The sequence below is a fragment of the Gadus macrocephalus genome, chromosome 15, assembly GCF_031168955.1.
Source record: "Gadus macrocephalus chromosome 15, ASM3116895v1".
Taxonomy (NCBI): domain Eukaryota; kingdom Metazoa; phylum Chordata; class Actinopteri; order Gadiformes; family Gadidae; genus Gadus; species Gadus macrocephalus.
The window spans coordinates 3,847,407-3,866,079 of NC_082396.1; the positions used below are offsets into that span (position 1 = coordinate 3,847,407).

Below are 18,673 nucleotides of genomic sequence, written 5' to 3' on the forward strand. Positions count from 1 at the left end.
TTGGGTGTCTCTCTGGCCTGAGCGTTTATACTGCTAAGTGCAATAATCAGAAAGATAAAAAAAAAAGAGTAAATCTTCTGTTGTACACCATAAGTCAACTGCATAATCTGCAGCTCTCCTGTAAAAATATGAATAAAGGTTGAAATTCATTTCTTAGGCAAAAATAAATAAAGATATAGAAAAAATGTCATCCATATCTCTCTAGTGTAAATAATATCAACATGGGAGCTCCACAGGATAAGTTCTCCAATTATTTTTACATTATACACTAATAGCTGTAAAAGTAAGCACAGTGACCATTACGTAATCAAGTTTTCTGATGATACGGCTCTATTGAGCCTTCTGTATACTCATTCAGGCACAACTGTGTCATACAGAGGTGCATCGCATATCAGGTGTGACGGTCACAACCTTATTTTAAATGCGACAAAGACAAAATAGATGGTCTTTGATCCCAGGGGCGTGGGTGATCATAAGCCTGTGTCCATTAAAGGACAGGTAGTCAAGCAAGTCACTCAATTCAAATACTTGGGTATTACTTTGGATTGCAAGTTACAGTGGAGCTTTCATGTGGAGTATGTTTGTTCAAAGATCTGTCAGCGGCTATATTTTTTTGCGTAGACTAAGGGTCCATGGTCTAGATAAGTAGCCTACATTATGATGTTGTTTTACAGAGCTATGATTGAGTCCATAATACGCTATAAGAATTAAAGCACAACTCCAGAACCTGGGAAAATAATGGGGACCCAGCCCCCATCCTCCTTAAAGGAGATTTTTGAGGACACAGTTAGGAAGCAAGGTTCAGCCACAGACCATGTCCTAAACATGGAGTATGAGCTGTTGCCTCTGGGCAAAAGATACCGGCTCCCATTTTGTAGGTTTGATAGATTAAAGTTCTCCCTAGTTCCGCTATCAAATAAGCTACTTAGTGGAGGGAGCTTTCCGTGATGGAACAGTGCAATAACTGGTGGGGCAATAGTGCAATAACTGGTTGGGAAATAGTGCAATAACTAGTGGGCAGTGCATCATCCTTATGTATACTTGTACGCGCTGGGTGTAGTGTTTAGACTATGTTTTTTATAATGGGTTTCAGGTGGTGAGGCCATGTGTTTGGGTAATGCAATGTGTTTCATGTTTCATGTTTTTATGTTTGCCTACGTAACATCTTTATGTATGTGTCGCCGATGCTCTCTGTTTGCCCAAAGCAAATTTCTCTCGTGAGAGAGGATATAAAATACTTACCGGTACTTTTACTTACTTAGAATCATTTTACCACTTTAATAAATTATATTTAAGAAAGAAAAAGCTATCCAATGTGACCAATGCCACAATGTAGTATTGGCATCTTTACCAATTATCATAGAAGGTTTACCGTTATTTATTATTGTTTTTAACCCAACCTTCTTTTCATGAAAACATTGCGGTACAACGCTATGACGGTTTGAAGCATTTTTATTATAAACGGCACCAACGATTTAAAAACGTATTATATTATGTTTTATATACATTTCCCTAAGCTTTCGTTCATTGACAAAATGCACTGGAGATAAACCTAACTTTAATGTTTTCAGACACTTATTGCACTGGAGAGAAACCTGTTGATGGCAATGTGACAATTGCAGATGTCACTTGATATTTTTTACTCCATACCTTTTGTAATGTTGATAAATAGTATAATATTTATTTTCTGCTGCAAAAATACCCCATCAAAGCAGAAGATGAGTCCATCCTCTCTTAATGCTGCCCAAACCAAAGCAAAGGTCTCTATTCCTCAGTAGTCGTCTGTGGAGTAGTCTAGACTTTGTTAACACAGAGAGAGCTCATTTTTAAAGAACACATATTGTAGATGCACAGGTTCTGCAAAGGGTCAATCAAATCCTTTACAACATTTTAGTGTAAGCTGCAAAATCTCAGGGTTATAAAATAAATATTCCACGATTTTCACGACGAAGCAATGGTTCAGTAAAGTAAACTATTTCACAGTTATATCAAAAGCTTATTAAAACATTTGGACATCCGAAACGTTGTCCCTATTAACACTGGTGTGTAGGCATACCACGGAGAGGGTACGTCGCCTTGCCTTGGACATCTTCAAATCAAAATCAACACAAAACAACCGACTGCGAAATGTCAATGTGCTCCAAAAGTCCTTAGACACACACTTTTTGCGGCCCCTCGAAAACATGTTCTCTGTCCTCTGCCCTTGTCCTTAGAGCAGGGAAGATGTGTCACATGACCCGTGATCCACGCCCGCTCCGTTCGCCGCCGTTCGCGCCGAACCGTCTCTCGGCAAAAGGGGCGTTTCCACGGCAACGAGGTTGGCGGAGGGGGCGGATCTCGAGGAAGGGTCCGAGGGTCTGATGACGACGACGTAACGATCGCCGTCGACGTCAACGTCGGCGTCACCGTCAGCGCCGTCGTCGCGGTCATCGGTGCCGTTGTCGCGGCCGTCGTCACGGTTGCATCCGTCCCGGCGGTCCTCCGTGCTCCCGTGAACGTCGGCGGTGACCACCGAGTGTCCCGGCGCCCGGGTGCGACGGGCGCAGGCGGGGGAGGGCGAGCCGCACGCCTCACCGAACGCGCCGCCGTGGAGGCCCGGGTGGGGGTCCTCCTCCGCCCCGAGCAGCTCCGGGTCGTGCTCCTCTTCGGGGAAGCTGGTGTTGATGTAGATGATGTCGTCCTTGCTGGAAGACTCGGGGAGCTTCTCCGCCAGCTTCTCCAGCCGCTCTAGCAGCTGGGGGAACAGCGGTCGGTCCAGGGGGTCCACCCTCCAGCAGCTGTACATGATCTCGTACCTGGACCCAGACACACACACACACACAGGCACTGTCAGCTGCTTGCGGGTCTTTAACGGGAAGGTTGCTGGTTTGATACCCTGGCACCTCCCAGCCGAGTGTCGAGGTGTCCCTGAGCAAGACATCTCAACCTAACTGCCCCCTGGCAAGCTGTCTGCATGAATGTGTGCAATGGGTGAATGCAAGGCACTAATTGTGAATTGCTTTGAATGGCCATAGGTTAGAAAAGCACAATATCAATTCAGTCCATTTACCATGTACTTTAACAATCATTTAGTATTACGTATATTTTATCTCCTGCCAAAAAGAAGATGAATGGGATATAACTTCCAAATCCAAATACTCTTTAACGTAAAGAGAATCATTCTAGTCTCCAAAAACCTATATCTTTAATGAACTGAACCGCTTGAGCCCTGATTGATTTTGTGTTAATGTTAAAGGCTTACAGGTCGTCGAGGCAGTCCGCCGGCTGCTTCAGTCTGTGGCCCTCCAGCAGGTAGTCGTAGATCTCATGGTTCTGCACCCCGGGATAGGGCGTCATGCCTCGGGTGGAAATCTCCCACATGGTGACTCCAAACGCCCACTGCATGAAACACAGTGTTCTTCAGTGAGTACCTCATATTCATATTCAAAGTCTTTACCTCTTTATCATCAGCGCTGGTAGATAGCATTGGGAAGTAGTGCATGTGTATTTATTTCAGGAATTTTGGGCTGTAATTACATTCCTTTCAGTTTTAAGATAGGGACATTTAAATGTTACACAATGAGTGTTGCAATGAGTAATGGCTGCGTAATATTTTTGGAAAGCACCCGAGTAATTACAGAGAAGAAGAATATTTTGTACTGATCGTTAACCGCAAAAATCATGATGTCGCAGATAACAATCCATTATTACCACATACACTAGTCATGCAGCAGAGCGTGTTAAAAGGGGACGTTCTTGTCCGCAGGAGGAAACGCTCACCACATCGCTCTTAATGGTGAACACCCGGTCAGCGAGGCTCTCCATCGCGATCCACTTCACGGGCATCTTGGCGATGCGACCCTGCCGGTAGTAGTCCCCGCTGTAGATCTTCTTGGACAGGCCGAAATCAGCCACGCACACCGACATGTCGTCACGCAGCCTATCAGAGGAATGGAGAATTACAGATTGGTCTAAATCTGGGATTATATTGTCCTATGTTTTGCTTTAGCTTTCTGCTAAATCTTAAATACATTGCATTTTCTAAAAAGCTTTTTTAACTTTGCCTTTATTTTCTATTTTAATATTAAAATGACTTTTTTAACTTTCTATTTTACCCATTTCTTTGCATATGTTTTCTTTTACTTATCTATTATTTTATTTTATTGTATGACAATGTTTATATGTGAAGCACTTTGAGTCTGCCTTGTGTATGAATAGTGATATATAAATAAAGTTGCCTTGCCTTGCCTTGCCTAAATTAATGTTGAAATCATGTCAATCTGCACCGATATATTGTCCCCTGATTTATATCGGGCAATATCGGCCGAATTGAGCAATGCCTGTATTGTTTGGTGGTGAGGCAGATATTAATGGTTGATAAATGTTTTTTTATAAATAAATAAATAAAAATGTCTGATTTCTGTTCATGACGAAATAACTAATCAATATCGGTTTATCTTAGCTTATGAAAGGAATTTCATAGCTGTGCGTCCCCAGTTTCAACACTTCAGTGTTCACTAGGTCTGATATCTCCGTGAGGGTCAGCAGCAGGAAGCCTCACATGCAGTTGCGCGCGGCCAGGTCGCGGTGCAGGAAGTTGTGGCCGCTGAGGTACTCCATCCCCGTAGCGATGTCCACCATGAACTTCAGCAGCGTCTGAGTGGGCAGGAACTGAGTAGATTAAGAAAGAAGAAAAAACGTTATTATTCTGATAAGACAAAGAAAGATTCGAAATTTTGAATACGTTAATGGAAACTTTATAACTTGTTTAAGTGGTGGCTAATGTTCAAAATCAACAATCTCATAATAATAATTAAAAGAATATTAACAAAAATATATACTTCTTTATGCGGTATTACTCAACTACTACTTTTATAAAAAAAGACACCTGCTCACTGTCAGTCAGATATTAGATAAGAAACTCTACCCCACTGGGCTCCAAAGTAAATTCAGTTTGCCAACCGTTGAACCCCAGTGAGCGATGTTGATGACGCTAATGGTGTTTACTTTGGAAATAGGGCAGCATGAACGTCATCTGGATTAGACTGGCTGAGGGGCCAAGCATGCTGACGGCAGACTCTTCAGACCTAACGAGCGGAGCGGATAGGGTCTGGCTCTTCAGACCTAACAAGCGGTGCGGATAGGGTCTGGCTCTTCAGACCTAACGAGCGGAGCGGATAGGGTCTGGCTCTTCAGACCTAACAAGTGGAGCGGATAGGGTCTGGCTCTTCAGACCTAATGAGCGGAGCGGATAGGGTCTGGCTCTTCAGACCTAACAAGCGGAGCGGATAGGGTCTGGCTCTTCAGACCTAACGAGCGGAGCGGATAGGGTCTGGCTCTTCAGACCTAACAAGCGGAGCGGATAGGGTCTGGCTCTTCAGACCTAACAAGCGGAGCGGATAGGGTCTGGCTCTTCAGACCTAACGAGCGGAGCGGATAGGGTCTGGCTCTTCAGACCTAACGAGCGGAGCGGATAGGGTCTGGCTCTTCAGACCTAACGAGCGGAGCGGATAGGGTCTGGCTCTTCAGACCTAACGAGCGGAGCGGATAGGGTCTGGCTGTGTGAGGCCAGTACAGCGCTGCATGGAGGAAACCCCAGAACCCAAACTCCTCACCACATTACTGTCTCCCAGGCGGGTGCGGAGTAGGAAGCTGTGCAGGTCTCCGTGCTTCATGAAGGGCAGGATGACCATGGGCTTGGGGAAATGTCCGGAGCCTTCCTCCAAGCACACGCCTGACACACACACACACACACACATACACACACAGATGCGCACACAAACACACACAAACATACAAACACGTGCACGCACACACACACAAACACAAAGACCCACAGGGAAACACACTTAGCTCTCTCCTCATCATCTTGTAATCGAATCACAGTGGGTACCAGTTATGTGGTGGTGGTTAGTGAGGTCCCCCCCTTCACTTTAGGCGTCTTTGAGTGTTATTAATTATTATTATTCTTCATGTTTAACCTCTGTTTTCCTTTTATTCCTAGTCTGTTTTACATAGTTTTGAATGATGACTATATGCTCTGTAAGGTGACCTTGGGTGTCTTGAAAGGCGCCTCTAAATTAAATGTATTATTATTATTATTATTATGTGAGTCTACAATTTTGAGTAGGCTAAAGTGTGGATTATTACATTATATTGGTGAAGTATTACCCTGTAGCCTGATGACATTGGGATGGTGGAAGTCTTTCATGCAGGCTGCCTCGTTCAGAAACTCATCAATCTCCCTTTGGGAAAAGCTGTCCACTGGATAGGAAGGAAAAGAACAGAATGTGAGCAGCTTTAAGCAAATTGCTTAAATGGAAAATTGTGAGTACCTTATATAGTCATTTAATGGGAAAATTTGACAATTATTGTGAATGGTTCTATTTGTGCGTATAGGGTTTTTAAACAGTAACCTCATCCAGAGACTATAGCTCACTTTTCATGGTCTTCACAGCCACCTTCTCCGATGTCCCGTTGGGTCGCCTCAAATGTCCCTCCACCACTGAGCCAAATTCACCTGTCGGAATACGCATGATAAATAAACATCTGCATGTGTTCATGAACTGTGACTCTCCTTGGACACATTCAGTCGTCACTCCGCTCACCTTCTCCCAGGATCTTCCCTATAGAGAGCAGGCTCCTAGCGATCATGACGTCCTGAAGTTTGGCCTGGAGCTCCTCGCTAACCCCGAGGTTCCTAACTACAGAGAAGATAGACGAACGTCAATTATTAATGTAGAACATACCTTCAGCACAATCATAAAGGTACAGCTCACACACACACACTACAGTATCCCTCCTCCTCATTCCGGAACATACGTGTGACTTCCACCACAGAGCGGTTGTAGCTCCGTGGGGGCTTGTACTGCACGACAGGCTGCTGCTTGTCTCCACTTCCAAACAGTCGCCTGCAGAGGGCGCCAGGGAGGTGCAAAAGAAAAGGGAAACGGAATCACAAATAGCACAGGGCAAAATGAGACACTCTGCAACATCAACAGTCCTACCCACTAAGTATGATAGTAAGAGCCCTCTGTGGGAAAGAGGGGTGGCTTTAGTCCGCTATTGTTTTGCTGTTAGGCTGGCATCCCGTGAAACGCTGTTATCACCATTCTGCATGGCGGCACTGAGTCACAGACCTGACAATAAATTCCTCAGCCTGGGCAGCTGTTTGCTGGGTGTTTTGTGAGAGGGGGATGGTGATGTTTATGTGGAGGAAGAGGTTTCTTTTGGGTTGGCAGCACGACGAATTCAGCATACCAGCTGTGGACCTCAGGGCCAGACAATAGGCGATTTACAGGAAATGGAACCTCGTATATGAACTCAGATCGGAAACATTTAGTCGATAAGGACATGCAACAGATGTTTGCATGTTCAAGGAAGGATATAAGTCACTGAAAAACTACTACTGTCGCCGTGTAAGCTTAAGAACCAACCATCCCCAAAAGCATTTAGCAGATGCAGCAAGGTCACATCCAAATAATTAGCACAGATGTTGATTAGATAGCCCTGGATAGTGTGTAGCGATACATCTGCTCCGTAATAACCCATATGAGATTCACTGTAACGGCCCATTATAAAAGCTGTGCGTGAACCGCGCCAGCCGGCGTCAACCTCGAATCCCCTCGGCTCATACAGCCTTTGACCACAAGTCGCGCACCTCCACCATTTTAAAGCTCTGCGAACAGCGTGTGCGAAATGTGTATCCGAAATTTTGCTACAGAAATGGGAACTACAAATTCCATGACGGTGGACCGTGGACTATCCACAAACTTCACGAATGGCGAGTCACAGCGACTATAACTTCCACTTAAGTCCAGTGTGGATGAAAGGGTCGGAGAGATAATGACGAAACAGCAAACAGCAGTAAATAGACCAGATTTAGTTTATGACTCGAGACCCACATGCCAACGTACCCAAACAAAGAGTTCAGCGTGCCGTTGTTGACACAGATAGCCAACCAGAGGACCACCAGCATCAGGAAGGCCCCAGACGCCACCGCCAGGACCACGTAGTAGGAGTCGGACCCCCTGGTGTCCGGGCTGGAGGACGGGGAAAGGATCCAGGCTGCAACCCAAGAAAAAGAAAAGAAGAGATAAGGAGGTTTGGTTTACTCTTTCAGCCCGTCTGCTCTCGGAGGAGGAGGGAGGTTGAGGAGGTGCGTAGGAGGGGACAGGAGCTTACTGTTCTCGGGGACAAAGATGGAGACCGGAGGGCTGGCCATGCCTCGCCCTGTCTGGGTGCAGGCGGCCACCTCCACGCTGTAGGTGGTGTTGAATTCCAGCAGAGCCACATAGGCCGTGGTGGAGTCGCTGTGAGTCTGAGTCACAATTGTTATTAAACAGAATAAAACGCCAACGAATACCATTGAATATGGATATGGATTGTAGCTGTCAGCAAATTGTCAGCTAGTCTTCAGACTTTAAGGTTCAGAGGTGGGCGGGTTTGTTTCCCTAAAGCTAGGACTGCTTTTGAAAAAGGGAAGAAGAGTAAGCGTCCGGTAAGCTGCAGAGGTTCGGTGACACGTGATGAACGCAGTCCTGTGTTTCACAACACCTCGTGATGATGCGTGGGGGTCGCAGAGCCCGACAATAACACGTGCAACACTCGATGAATCCTACCCATGGGGCAAGGGAAAGCGATTGTATGATTAACATATAATAAAATATGTGTCAGGAAAGTAACAATAAACGACAGATATCCTTTCCTCTAGGACAATACACACGGATAAATACGTTTATTCAAGATATATTTAGTTTTTGTTTGTCATTTTGGAGGGTGCTTTTGTCGTCTTATTTTGCGACAATACAGAAGCAGATCACACGTCAGTTACAACAACTGGCCTTTCACTCATTTCCAGTCATCGCGGGCATTAAAACAAAGGCTTTGTGTGTCATGACATCACCCATTCGACCGGACAACGCACATGAGTTTTGTCAGGCCCGACGTCGAGCCGTGCATTGTATTCATATTCCATCTCCTCGGCATGACTCATGCTTAGGGGCCCGAAGGAGAAAAAAGGAAAAAGGGCCCTTTCCAGGTTTAAAACACTGGAGTCAACTTCCTCTTCCTACCACTACAAGTCTGTGGGGGACAGGAAGCACAGCATTGTACTAGAGAGTATCCGAGTGCAGTCACAGAACCATGACAACACCGATCGTATCAGGGGTCGGGGGCAGGCAACAACACATCTCCCAGAAATTGCCACTATTTATTCAGGGTCCCATGCCTGGACTTCCAGGAAGTATTAAAAGTGCTACGAATGATACCACACACACTGCAGGACGGAGAATGGAAAGTATTTTGTTAGAGTCAGAGCCAGACAGGAAGGAGGTCAAAATCAGTTTTTTAAAAACAGATTTGTCATAAATGACTCATAGTAATAGATGGTTATGGACGAGGACAGCGTTGTATCTCTCACTCTGATTAAATCAGCTAAGCCAATTAAGCTTTGGCAGAAAAACAAGAAAATCGTAAGAGCCAACAAGAATATCCACTATCTGAGACATACTATTCAGAGTACTTGCAGCAGCGTCCATCCCCTCACCTTGCTCTCTCGTGTCCCGTGTTTGACGATGACGTCGTAACCCTGTAGGATCCCGTTGATCTTGTCCGACGGCGGCGCCTTCCACCTAACGACCAGCATCGTCTCATTCAGACGCAGGGTGACGTTACGCGGATAAACCGACGGCACTGGGGAGGAGAAGAAGAAGAAAAGAAGAAGAAGAAGAAGAAGAAGAAGAAGAAGAAGAAGAAGAAGAAGAAGAAGAAGAAGAAGAAAAGAAGAAGAAGAAAGGAAGAAGAAGAGGTGGAACAATAGAGGGAACGAGAAGGAGGAAAGGAGAATAAAAACATGTCACTCTAAGGCTTCATAATGGCATACATGGCAAAACTACAATAAAACTCTGAGAACCCACCACAAAAACACTACAAAATGATCCCTCTGTTTGTAACTTTGTTTACGACGTTCCATGTATGACAAAAATCTGGTAATCTTCTATATTGGTTCATCAGTCAACTAAAAACTCCCCCATGGGGTCTCCCGGAAGGAACTGGGAATCGGCCGCACCCAGTATGTTTTCCCTGTGATGTCAATCCTATTTCCTATTGCGTACCCACAGGAAAGCAACACACTTGGCTACTATTTCTTTCAGAGAATTCCTGCCATGGATGAAGCATTTCAGTGCGAGTTCCTAAAATACTTTTTTTATGTAATAAGTGTTCGCTTGAATGTTGTTATGGTTATATAATAGCCTACTTTAGAGAAATTGGAAAGACCGTATCCACTTATGAGGAGGGCCCCAAAGGAAGGCAGCCCTCAAGTTTCCACTGTTGCCAAAAGACAACACCCTATCCAGATCAACATCGTAAATCTGCGAAAGAATCCTTTGGACAAAATTTGGTTGGAGGCATGAACCATGGCAGCCGCGTGCACCAGCCTTTAGCCTAGCCCCCTGGTAGTCTGGGGGCCACACCCACCTCCCTCTGTGGTGGTGTCCTGCATCCAGGGGCTGCCTGGGGACGAGCCCATGTCGTTGCTGCAGGAGACGCTGAAGTTGTACCCGGTCAGGGCCTGCAGTCCCGGGACCTCGCACTGGAAGGGGGGCACCGTGACGTTGATGAGCCTCGTGTTCATGACCTCGCCCCTTCTCCGGCTCACCTCTTTAATCTGGGGGTGGGGTGGGGAGAGCAGGGGCATGAAGTTAACCTTCACAAGCCATGTTTGGGCGAAAAAGCAACAGATGAAAGACACAGGGAGAGACCGAGTACGGTTCATGCATCAGAGATATACAGTCAAAAAAGACTTCCAGTTTAAAATCAACGTCTCATGTTGAATCATAACGAAATTGACGGCAAGGGTTTCATTTCATTTCGTGGTTGCGTTTTACCCTCGTGGGATGGTTCTAGTTAGCTGGCCAGCCAGTGTTCAGGTTAGTTAATGGTGTCCCCGTGTGATGCTCACCCTGATGTGACACCTGGTTAACGGAGCGAAACCGTCGTGTCCCGCGGTCCAACTCAAGATCAGCTTGTTGGACTGCCTCTCGATCACCGCCACCTCAGAGACGGCTTGGGGAAGCACTTCATGCGAGGATAGGAGGGAAGGGGGAAAAAAACACAAGCACACACACAAACACACACACAGACCCGCACGCACACACACACACACACACACACACACACACACACACACACACACGCACACACACACACACACACACACACACACACTTCATTACAAAAGGGCCCTCCCTTAGACGATGCTTGTATGATATAAGTCTGTTGGTGGTTGAAGTCTAAAATGTTACCTTTTATGTGGACATTTGCTTCTCTGGAAGTGCTGATGCCCTTCTTGTTGTAAGCTTCACAGTTGAACTGAGTATACTTGTCCACTCCTGGGGACCATGAAACACATGGGAAACCATAAGTACAGAAAACTGGGACCCTGTGATATGCAATAACACAAAATAACACCTTTATACTTCCTGACAATGCTTCACGGTATAGGAAGCTATAAGAAGCCTACCAGGGTAACGCAGCATCCTTTGCTGGTACATTTCTTTTTTAGTTTTATATATTTTTTAATTTATTAACAATGCGCTATCTCTCTTTCTGAAAGTGACAATATATCAGGATCTGAAATAATCATGTGCAACTGCATCTATTGAGACCAATAGAAAGAAAATCACATGATGTGAGACACTTTCATACCTTTTTTAATCTCAAAAGTTTCACAAAATCGCTTCTGCATTTTTTTATTGCCAAGCCAACAGGCATGTGATCTGGACTGTTCACAAAATCTTTCAATCAGCACACGACTCTGCCCAGTTACAAAAGGCCTGCGATAGCCACTAAATAATGTCTCTTTTGTGCCCACTGTCCCCTCTGTTGCTGGGAACTATTCGAACAGTGCAAATCCGAAGCCATCCTTTTGACAGTTGCCTGGAACCTGAGTGCCTTTCCGCAGACACAAGTCTTTGCTCCCTTGAGTCTGCCTTTAACTGCTATCAATCAGACTTCTTTATGCGAGTCAAATTATCATATTTTAACTGATCAAAGTCCAAAGGCAGTTCAGATAATCATATAATTCAGTGGCTCACCACACTGCACTGCAGTTGGTAAAGAGACCTTTGTAACATTGAACCATGGTAGTAATGTAGAAAGTAGAGAGTAGAAGGGGAAGTATGAATAGGGCACTGACCGGTAATAATATTCAAATAGCACTGAAGGCAGGGCTCAGCAAACTAATGTCAAAAACATAATTCTAGGCTAATGATCAGAATTCACAGAATGCCATGAGTGAGGCCAAAGAAGGCATTGAGCCAGCTGGTTTGTGGTTGTAAAAAAAAAGACTTTTCAATCTCATGCCAGTTTGACAAAGATCACTGTGCAAACAGCAGCAATAGTGACACGCAGGGCCGTTGCACCAAATCCTGGGTCCTGTATACAAGAGGTACTGATGGCCCCCCCCCCCCCCCCCCCCCCTGCGCTGAATTGTTGACGGGGGGGGGGGGGGGGTAGAGAACAATTGTTGACGGGGGGGGGGTAGGAGACGTGGCCGTGTGCTACTCCTAACACTATGGGCTGGTGGATAATTCAAGTAAAATATTTTTAAAAAATATATATATATATATTTTTTTTTTTTTTTGCCGTGGGCCCCCCCTCTGCCTTGGGCCCCCCCAGGACTGCCTCACTTTCCCCCGCAGTCCGTCGGCCCTGGTGACACGTGCCTGACTTCAGGTTTGAGGAATAAAGTGTAAAAGGTTGGTGAATGAGACTGGCCAGTAGAACACATGTTGTAGAGTAAAAGCGAAAATAAAATGAAACATGATTACAAAAAGTTGAACAAATTGGGAATTATTCTTGTTCTTTCCCTTTCATTTGCATCTTAGAGGGCAGTTACAGAAGTGAGAGGTCATCGAAAGTTAGTCGCCGCTCAAATGGGAACAACAAATGGCAGAGATTAGGCTGTGACTTGGAACAACTGTATATATAATAAGCCATATGGAAGCACTGTGGACCAAGGGGCCTATAATTATCAGATTTGGAAGCATTCCATTTCACCAGTCCGTCCCAAAAGGTTCCGTAGCTGCTTTTCCTTTTTTTTTCTTTCAACCACTGTGCATGAATCCGTGGCAGGGTGCAGAGTGCGTTTAACAACGGATCGGGTAGAAAGCGAGCGTCCCTACTGTAGGACTGGCTTTTACGTAACGTTCATTTGCTTTTGGAGAGGCCGCGCTTAGCTTCAGAGTTCAGTGCGTTCAGGGCAATAAGGGGGACTAAATAGAGGCTGATTGTAGACTAAAGAGTGCACTAATTACTGTCACCATTGTGTAACTGTGTCACATAAAAAAAAACGGATGGGGCTTACAATGCATTTAACAGAGATTTACCTATAATTGTTATTATTAGAGTCAAACAAGCAGACTGAGCGGGGGGCATATGTTGCCTGATATATAGGAAGAGGCCCTTGTTGTGTTGTGACCGTTGGTGCATCAGTGTGGATGAAGCCCGGCCTGTATGCCCAGCCTGGATACAGCAGGCTTCACTTTCCACCCACCCCTGCTGCAGCGCCGTGGGTTCACTCATGAATCAAGCCCTTGTCCCGGGAGCCAACCCCCGAGCACTCTCTCTCTCTCTGCGTTGCCCCCCTCCCCACCACAGCCACCACCACCACCACTACCACCAGTACCCCAACCCCAACCCCCCAATACGCCCTTTAATGGTCGGGTCCGGACACAAGCAGAACCAAAACAAAGCCCTGACCCTCTACTTTTTAGCCTCTTGGCTTGCGTTTTGGAAACGCATTCTTTAGCCCCATTCAACATCATTTAACTGCAATTCCTAGCAAAGGGGACTGTGAATAAAAGGGAGTAAAGTACAAAAGGAGTAGGCTGTTTCTACCAATTAAACCCTGCAACGATGTTTTATTATTTTTTAAGGAATTCAATCTTGGTTGCTGAATACCAAACAAACAACTAATTAAGCGCTGAATATCCTTTTAAACACTGGCTTGGATTAGTTTGATAATGCTTATCAAAGCTGTCAATATATCCCAGTTCTCCCAGGGCCAGGCCATAGTAAAGCACCAAAAACAGTGATACAGACCATGGTGCAACTATTGAAGCAAGCAGAGGACAGACACTGAGGTACGACAGACGCTGAGGTAGCACAGACAAGGCAGAACAGAAACTACTAGACAAGTTGAGTAAGACCAACTACATTCTTTATCTCTTCTTGAAAGGAGTTCAACATTCCCACAGCTGGTCAGGAGAGGAATCAGACCAATTGACAGATTTTATCTTTAGGTTTGCATAAGCATTAGTTGGTGCTCCAATTATAAATCGTATGTTGACGTGAGAGAGAGAGAATGTTTGATAGAAAGAGAGAGAGAATGTTTGATAGAAAGAGAGAGAGAATGTTTGTGTGTGTGTTAGAGAGAGAGAGAAAAAGAGAGTGTGAGCGATAAAAAGAGTGAGAGAGAGAACTAGTGTGTGAGAGAGAGAAAGAGTGAGAGAGTGGGAGTGAGAGAAACAGACCATGATCCGGGAGGTGAATCCCTCCAAAAGTCTCCCGGTATCCAATGGCCAAGCACGGGAAACACTGCGAGAGCGTTTGGCTGCGTGTGCATGTTGGTGTCTCACCTGGGACGGTGTGGTTACTGGGAGACGGGCGAAAGTCTCCGTCCGGTTTGCCGTCCCGCAGCCAGCGGATGGTGATCGGGCCTGGGGGACCCACCGCCTCGCAGGACAACACGAACGAGGTGTTGGCCCTCACACTCAAGTCCTCCGGGTGTCGGATGAACGTCGGAAGACCTGGAAGAACCGGGTGGTCGATCGGTAAATCCATGGCCTCTATATCGGTCCGGTACTGACGACAATCAACAGATCGGTTCGAAAATGTACTTTTATGATTTCTTCATTTTGTCGATTTTGCCCGAGTGGAAAAAATTCGACAGCTCATGCAATTGTTTTAATATGTATCTGTGCACATTTTGTATCAATTCTGACCAATTGGTCAATTCTATCCACCATCGGCTGGTGGTAGGAGTAGGTTTTGGAGCCTGTCGTGTCTCACCTTCCACCTGGATCAGCACCGCCGGGGACTCTACCGTTGTGTCGCCGAGGCTCAGCCGGCAGTGGTACTGGCCCGCGTCGACCCTCTGCACGTGGCTGATGCTGCCGCACACATAACAGACACACATCCACCTTCGTCATCACTATCAGCATCATCATCACCATACTCCCCCAATTTCCTTCGGATGATGATGATCATCACCATCATCACCAAATGCCCTCATCCTCATCATCACCAACCATCGTAATAATCATCATCCTCATCCTCATCCTCATCATCCTAACTCATTGGCCTTCTCCTCACCATCATCATCATCATCATCCCCATCCTCACTAATTGACCTCCTCCTCCTCCTCATCATATTCATGCACCATCATCATAATCATCATCATTATACTGGGGGGCCAGAATGAATACAAACAACTAGAAGGGCTTCTGGACATCGCAACCTGCAGCAATAGTTACCACACGGTGGAGAGCAGAGTGGTGACTCCATCGTTGGTGGTCTGGAGCTCATTGATCACCACCTGCATGTTGGCGGCCAGGTCCTCGTTGTTCTTCAGCCACACGATGTTGAGGTCCAGCTGCACCGGGAGGTCGATGGAGCAGTTGAACTTGGCTTCGTGTCCTTCTGACAGCTTAATGAAGCCAGAGCCCATGGTGGGCTTGAATTGCAACTGTTTGATGTCTTCCTGGCTCAAATGAAGTCTCATCGCAGACTTCTTGGCAATGAAGTCCTCGGACGCGCTGCGTGTGGGCTTCGGGGTTCGACCCTGTCGCCCATACGGTCTGGTGAAGGCAGCCGGGTGCAACGCTGTAACGGAGTTATTACACGAATGAGAACGTTATGTAGCCTACCTGTGCGTGTGTGGATGGTAACGGTATGTCTTTAGATTATGTGAACACAAGTTGTAGATCATTCCAAAAGAAGGGTTAGCATCGACAAATAATACGCTCACACGAAAGGGAGGAATAGGCTGTTGGAGTCTGTTTGAGTTGTATAGAAATGTAAAGTGACAAAAAAAACAAAACGATTGCAGTGTTAATAGCTTGTGACAAAATGTATTATTTCGCACCAGTTCGATAAAGGCTTGCGCTATCGGTTTGTTTAAAATGCAATGTTGTCACGAGCAAATAAAAAAAACAATTAAATTAAATCTAGTCCTATAATAAAAAATCTGATTTTTCCGTTCTCTTTATTATATTACTTAAAACGAACATACAATATTAATAATTAACCCCAAGGGCCGCACTGTTAACGGTTACCTTCAAATTAGTAGCAATGTCCCTAAATTCCCCAGAAAATTAACACCTGGATATATTGATGTGAATAGCACTGAGAAGCTTTTGTAAAAACAAAGAAAGAACGGCACACAATGGCACCAATAAAGAAAACAACAACAACAACCACAGCAACTTACCACTTGTCAATGTTCCCAAAGTAATAGCCAATATCGCTGTAAAAAGAGCTTTTCTGGACAAGACTGCGGTTGACTTCTTGGCCATAGCTTATCTGGGCAGACGAGTCCCCTGCGTCTCTCCAAAGCGTTAAGACGCTCTTTTACAAACGTTTTGAGCACGCTCAATCACAAACAGTGTCAACATTGCACACCGGATTCACTTTGTCTGCACACACTCAGACTCTGGCCAAAGTAAAGCCCTTTTTACTGGGGAAAAAAAGTTAATGTTCCTGACGTCAGAGGAGGTATCCCAAAAAAAAGGCGGTTCTTAGAGTCAAGCGTTTTGGTTAAACTAACTAAATAAAACGAACATAATCGTAACGTAGACTACACATAATGGTTATTTATGTTGTCTGAGCTTTTGTCACAAAAAGATTGCTGGTTTCCCTTTGTCTGCTTAATTACAATGTTGACCGTGAGAAGCTTTTGAGGGAAAGTCCTCCCCCATGTGGACAATTTGAGCAACTGCATATATATAGTTTATTCAAGTGACTGGATTATACATGTATTTTATCATAAGAAGTAAGACAAGAGGAATTAATTGTAATATATCAAGAGTATTTCCTCAGATGTTGATAACTTAACATTGAAACTAAAATAGTATGACTACACTATTAGTAGGCAGTTTGTGCCTACATTGAGTAGGTGTAAACATTAAACTTTTCCACAGAGCCACCATTCTCAATATAGTTATATATCAGGTTTTTAATCAGGTTGAGCTCTTGTCGATGTCTTCTTATAATGTTTTTAATTAATTTAATTATTGGTTATTTTTATTGAGGACATGTAAGGTTTATATTGCACCTGTTTCCCATGGCAACCTTCGGGTTGCATTCCACTTTTCTGCAAAATATCATGTTGGTGAAGCGATGTCACGGATTTGTGAAGCTCTTTGCCCCTTTCACACCGCCGCAAAATCGGGGCCGGTTCCGGGCCAGTTCGGAGCTAGGGCCAGGGCTTTGGTTTCACACCGCCAAAGAACCGGCTCCGGCCCCTAAAAACCGGTTCAACTCTGGCCCCACTTTAGAGCTGGGCTAGAACGAGAACCGCTTTTACGCAGGGGGCAGGGGGCGGGGTTATCCCAGGAAGACCAACGAAGGGCGGCATTTTTAAATCACCGAAGTGAACGATGGACGCTAAGACAAAATCGCAGTGGACCGTGGAGGAGACAACCTGTCTCCTTGGATTTTGGTCTTCTGCCGAGGTCCAGAAAAAGTTCCACCATTGTTCTTGTTGTTTGAAACTGCGAGGGTTGCTGGTAAAGCGGAGACGTAAGCAAACGTTTGCAGTGACGTCATGACGTTGCTCTCGCCGGCTCCGTGGCTGGCTCTCGCCGGTGTGAAACCAACCGGTTCTTAACTGGGGTAAGGGCCGGCTGGAACCAGTTTGGAACTGGCCCTAGCACCAGCCCGGAACTGGCTCTCGGTTCTTTTTGGTGTGAAAGCGGGGAACGTGCATTAGAATAACCCAGAACCAGTCGACATTGCTTTATGGTAACCACAAGGGGACGCCAAAAACCCTACACTGAGATGGGCTTTTCAGTAGCAACACATGGCAACCTACACATTTCATCTTATTATTAGGGTATTTACAAAGTATCTTTGGATACCTATTTTTATTTTATTTTAACCACACCTCTTTGTCATCAAAATACGCCTATTAATTGTGATTAGAACATCCTCCACAGCAGGAAAAAACAAACACACAAGTGATAGATATATAGGCTATGTGAAAAAACTAAAAGCATAGCCTATTTGAGTCACTCAATCAACTCAATTAGTCTTACTCCAGAGTTACACTGGATGTTATTTGATAGTCATAAACATTTGGCCTGCCCTTTGAGACTGTAATGGTGATTAAGGGCTATACAAATAAAAGTGAATTGAATTGAATCGAATTGAATAGTATGTAAAGGCTGCGAGAAGATGAGTAATGCTTTCGCCTGATGTCAAAACGAATAACCAAATCAAATCCATCTAAGGGCACTGGCGCCCCCGTCCGTCAGGGTTACTCCATTGGTTTACAGTGTAAACATTAGTGTTAAAAAATGAGGTAACATCGGTTTGATAGATGAAGACCTGAGTCACGGTAGGCCTATATCGAGTATCGTCAGCCTTTGGTAAACAAAGTAAAAAGTGAATATCTGCATTGTAATCTTC

At 45.2% G+C, this 18,673-nt stretch overlaps 1 protein-coding gene and 1 long non-coding RNA gene across 2 annotated transcripts; one reads left to right on the plus strand and one right to left on the minus strand.

Annotated features, from left to right (window-relative positions):
- Positions 1 to 1,434: 1,434 nt before the first annotated feature.
- Positions 1,435 to 16,874, minus strand: mertka (c-mer proto-oncogene tyrosine kinase a). Its single transcript, XM_060073326.1, has 19 exons — positions 16,476 to 16,874; positions 15,520 to 15,868; positions 15,055 to 15,155; positions 14,622 to 14,792; positions 11,286 to 11,372; positions 10,943 to 11,058; positions 10,459 to 10,648; positions 9,527 to 9,672; positions 8,164 to 8,299; positions 7,896 to 8,046; positions 6,802 to 6,890; positions 6,588 to 6,683; positions 6,419 to 6,499; positions 6,151 to 6,243; positions 5,595 to 5,713; positions 4,541 to 4,650; positions 3,760 to 3,919; positions 3,242 to 3,378; positions 1,435 to 2,795 (listed from the first exon to the last, which is right to left on the minus strand). The coding sequence occupies exons 1-19, from the start codon at positions 16,558 to 16,560 to the stop codon at positions 2,210 to 2,212; spliced, it is 3,003 nt and encodes a 1,000-aa protein (XP_059929309.1). The 5' UTR covers positions 16,561 to 16,874; the 3' UTR covers positions 1,435 to 2,209.
- LOC132473313 (uncharacterized) lies at positions 3,263 to 4,396 on the plus strand. Its single transcript, XR_009529314.1, has 2 exons — positions 3,263 to 3,402; positions 3,746 to 4,396. It is a non-coding gene; the product is annotated as an uncharacterized LOC132473313 (long non-coding RNA).
- Positions 16,875 to 18,673: the final 1,799 nt, after the last annotated feature.

Excerpts from the sequence above, each read along its gene's own strand:
- mertka (XM_060073326.1), bottom strand. The coding sequence starts at position 16,560 with ATGGCCAAGAAGTCAACCGCAGTCTTGTCCAGAAAAGCTCTTTTTACA. Across the intron at positions 8,300-9,526 it reads ACGGGACACGAGAGAGCAAG|ACTCACAGCGACTCCACCAC; the intron begins GTGAGGGGATGG and ends ATTGTGACTCAG. Across the intron at positions 6,891-7,895 it reads ACGCTGAACTCTTTGTTTGG|GCGACTGTTTGGAAGTGGAG; the intron begins GTACGTTGGCAT and ends CGCCCTCTGCAG.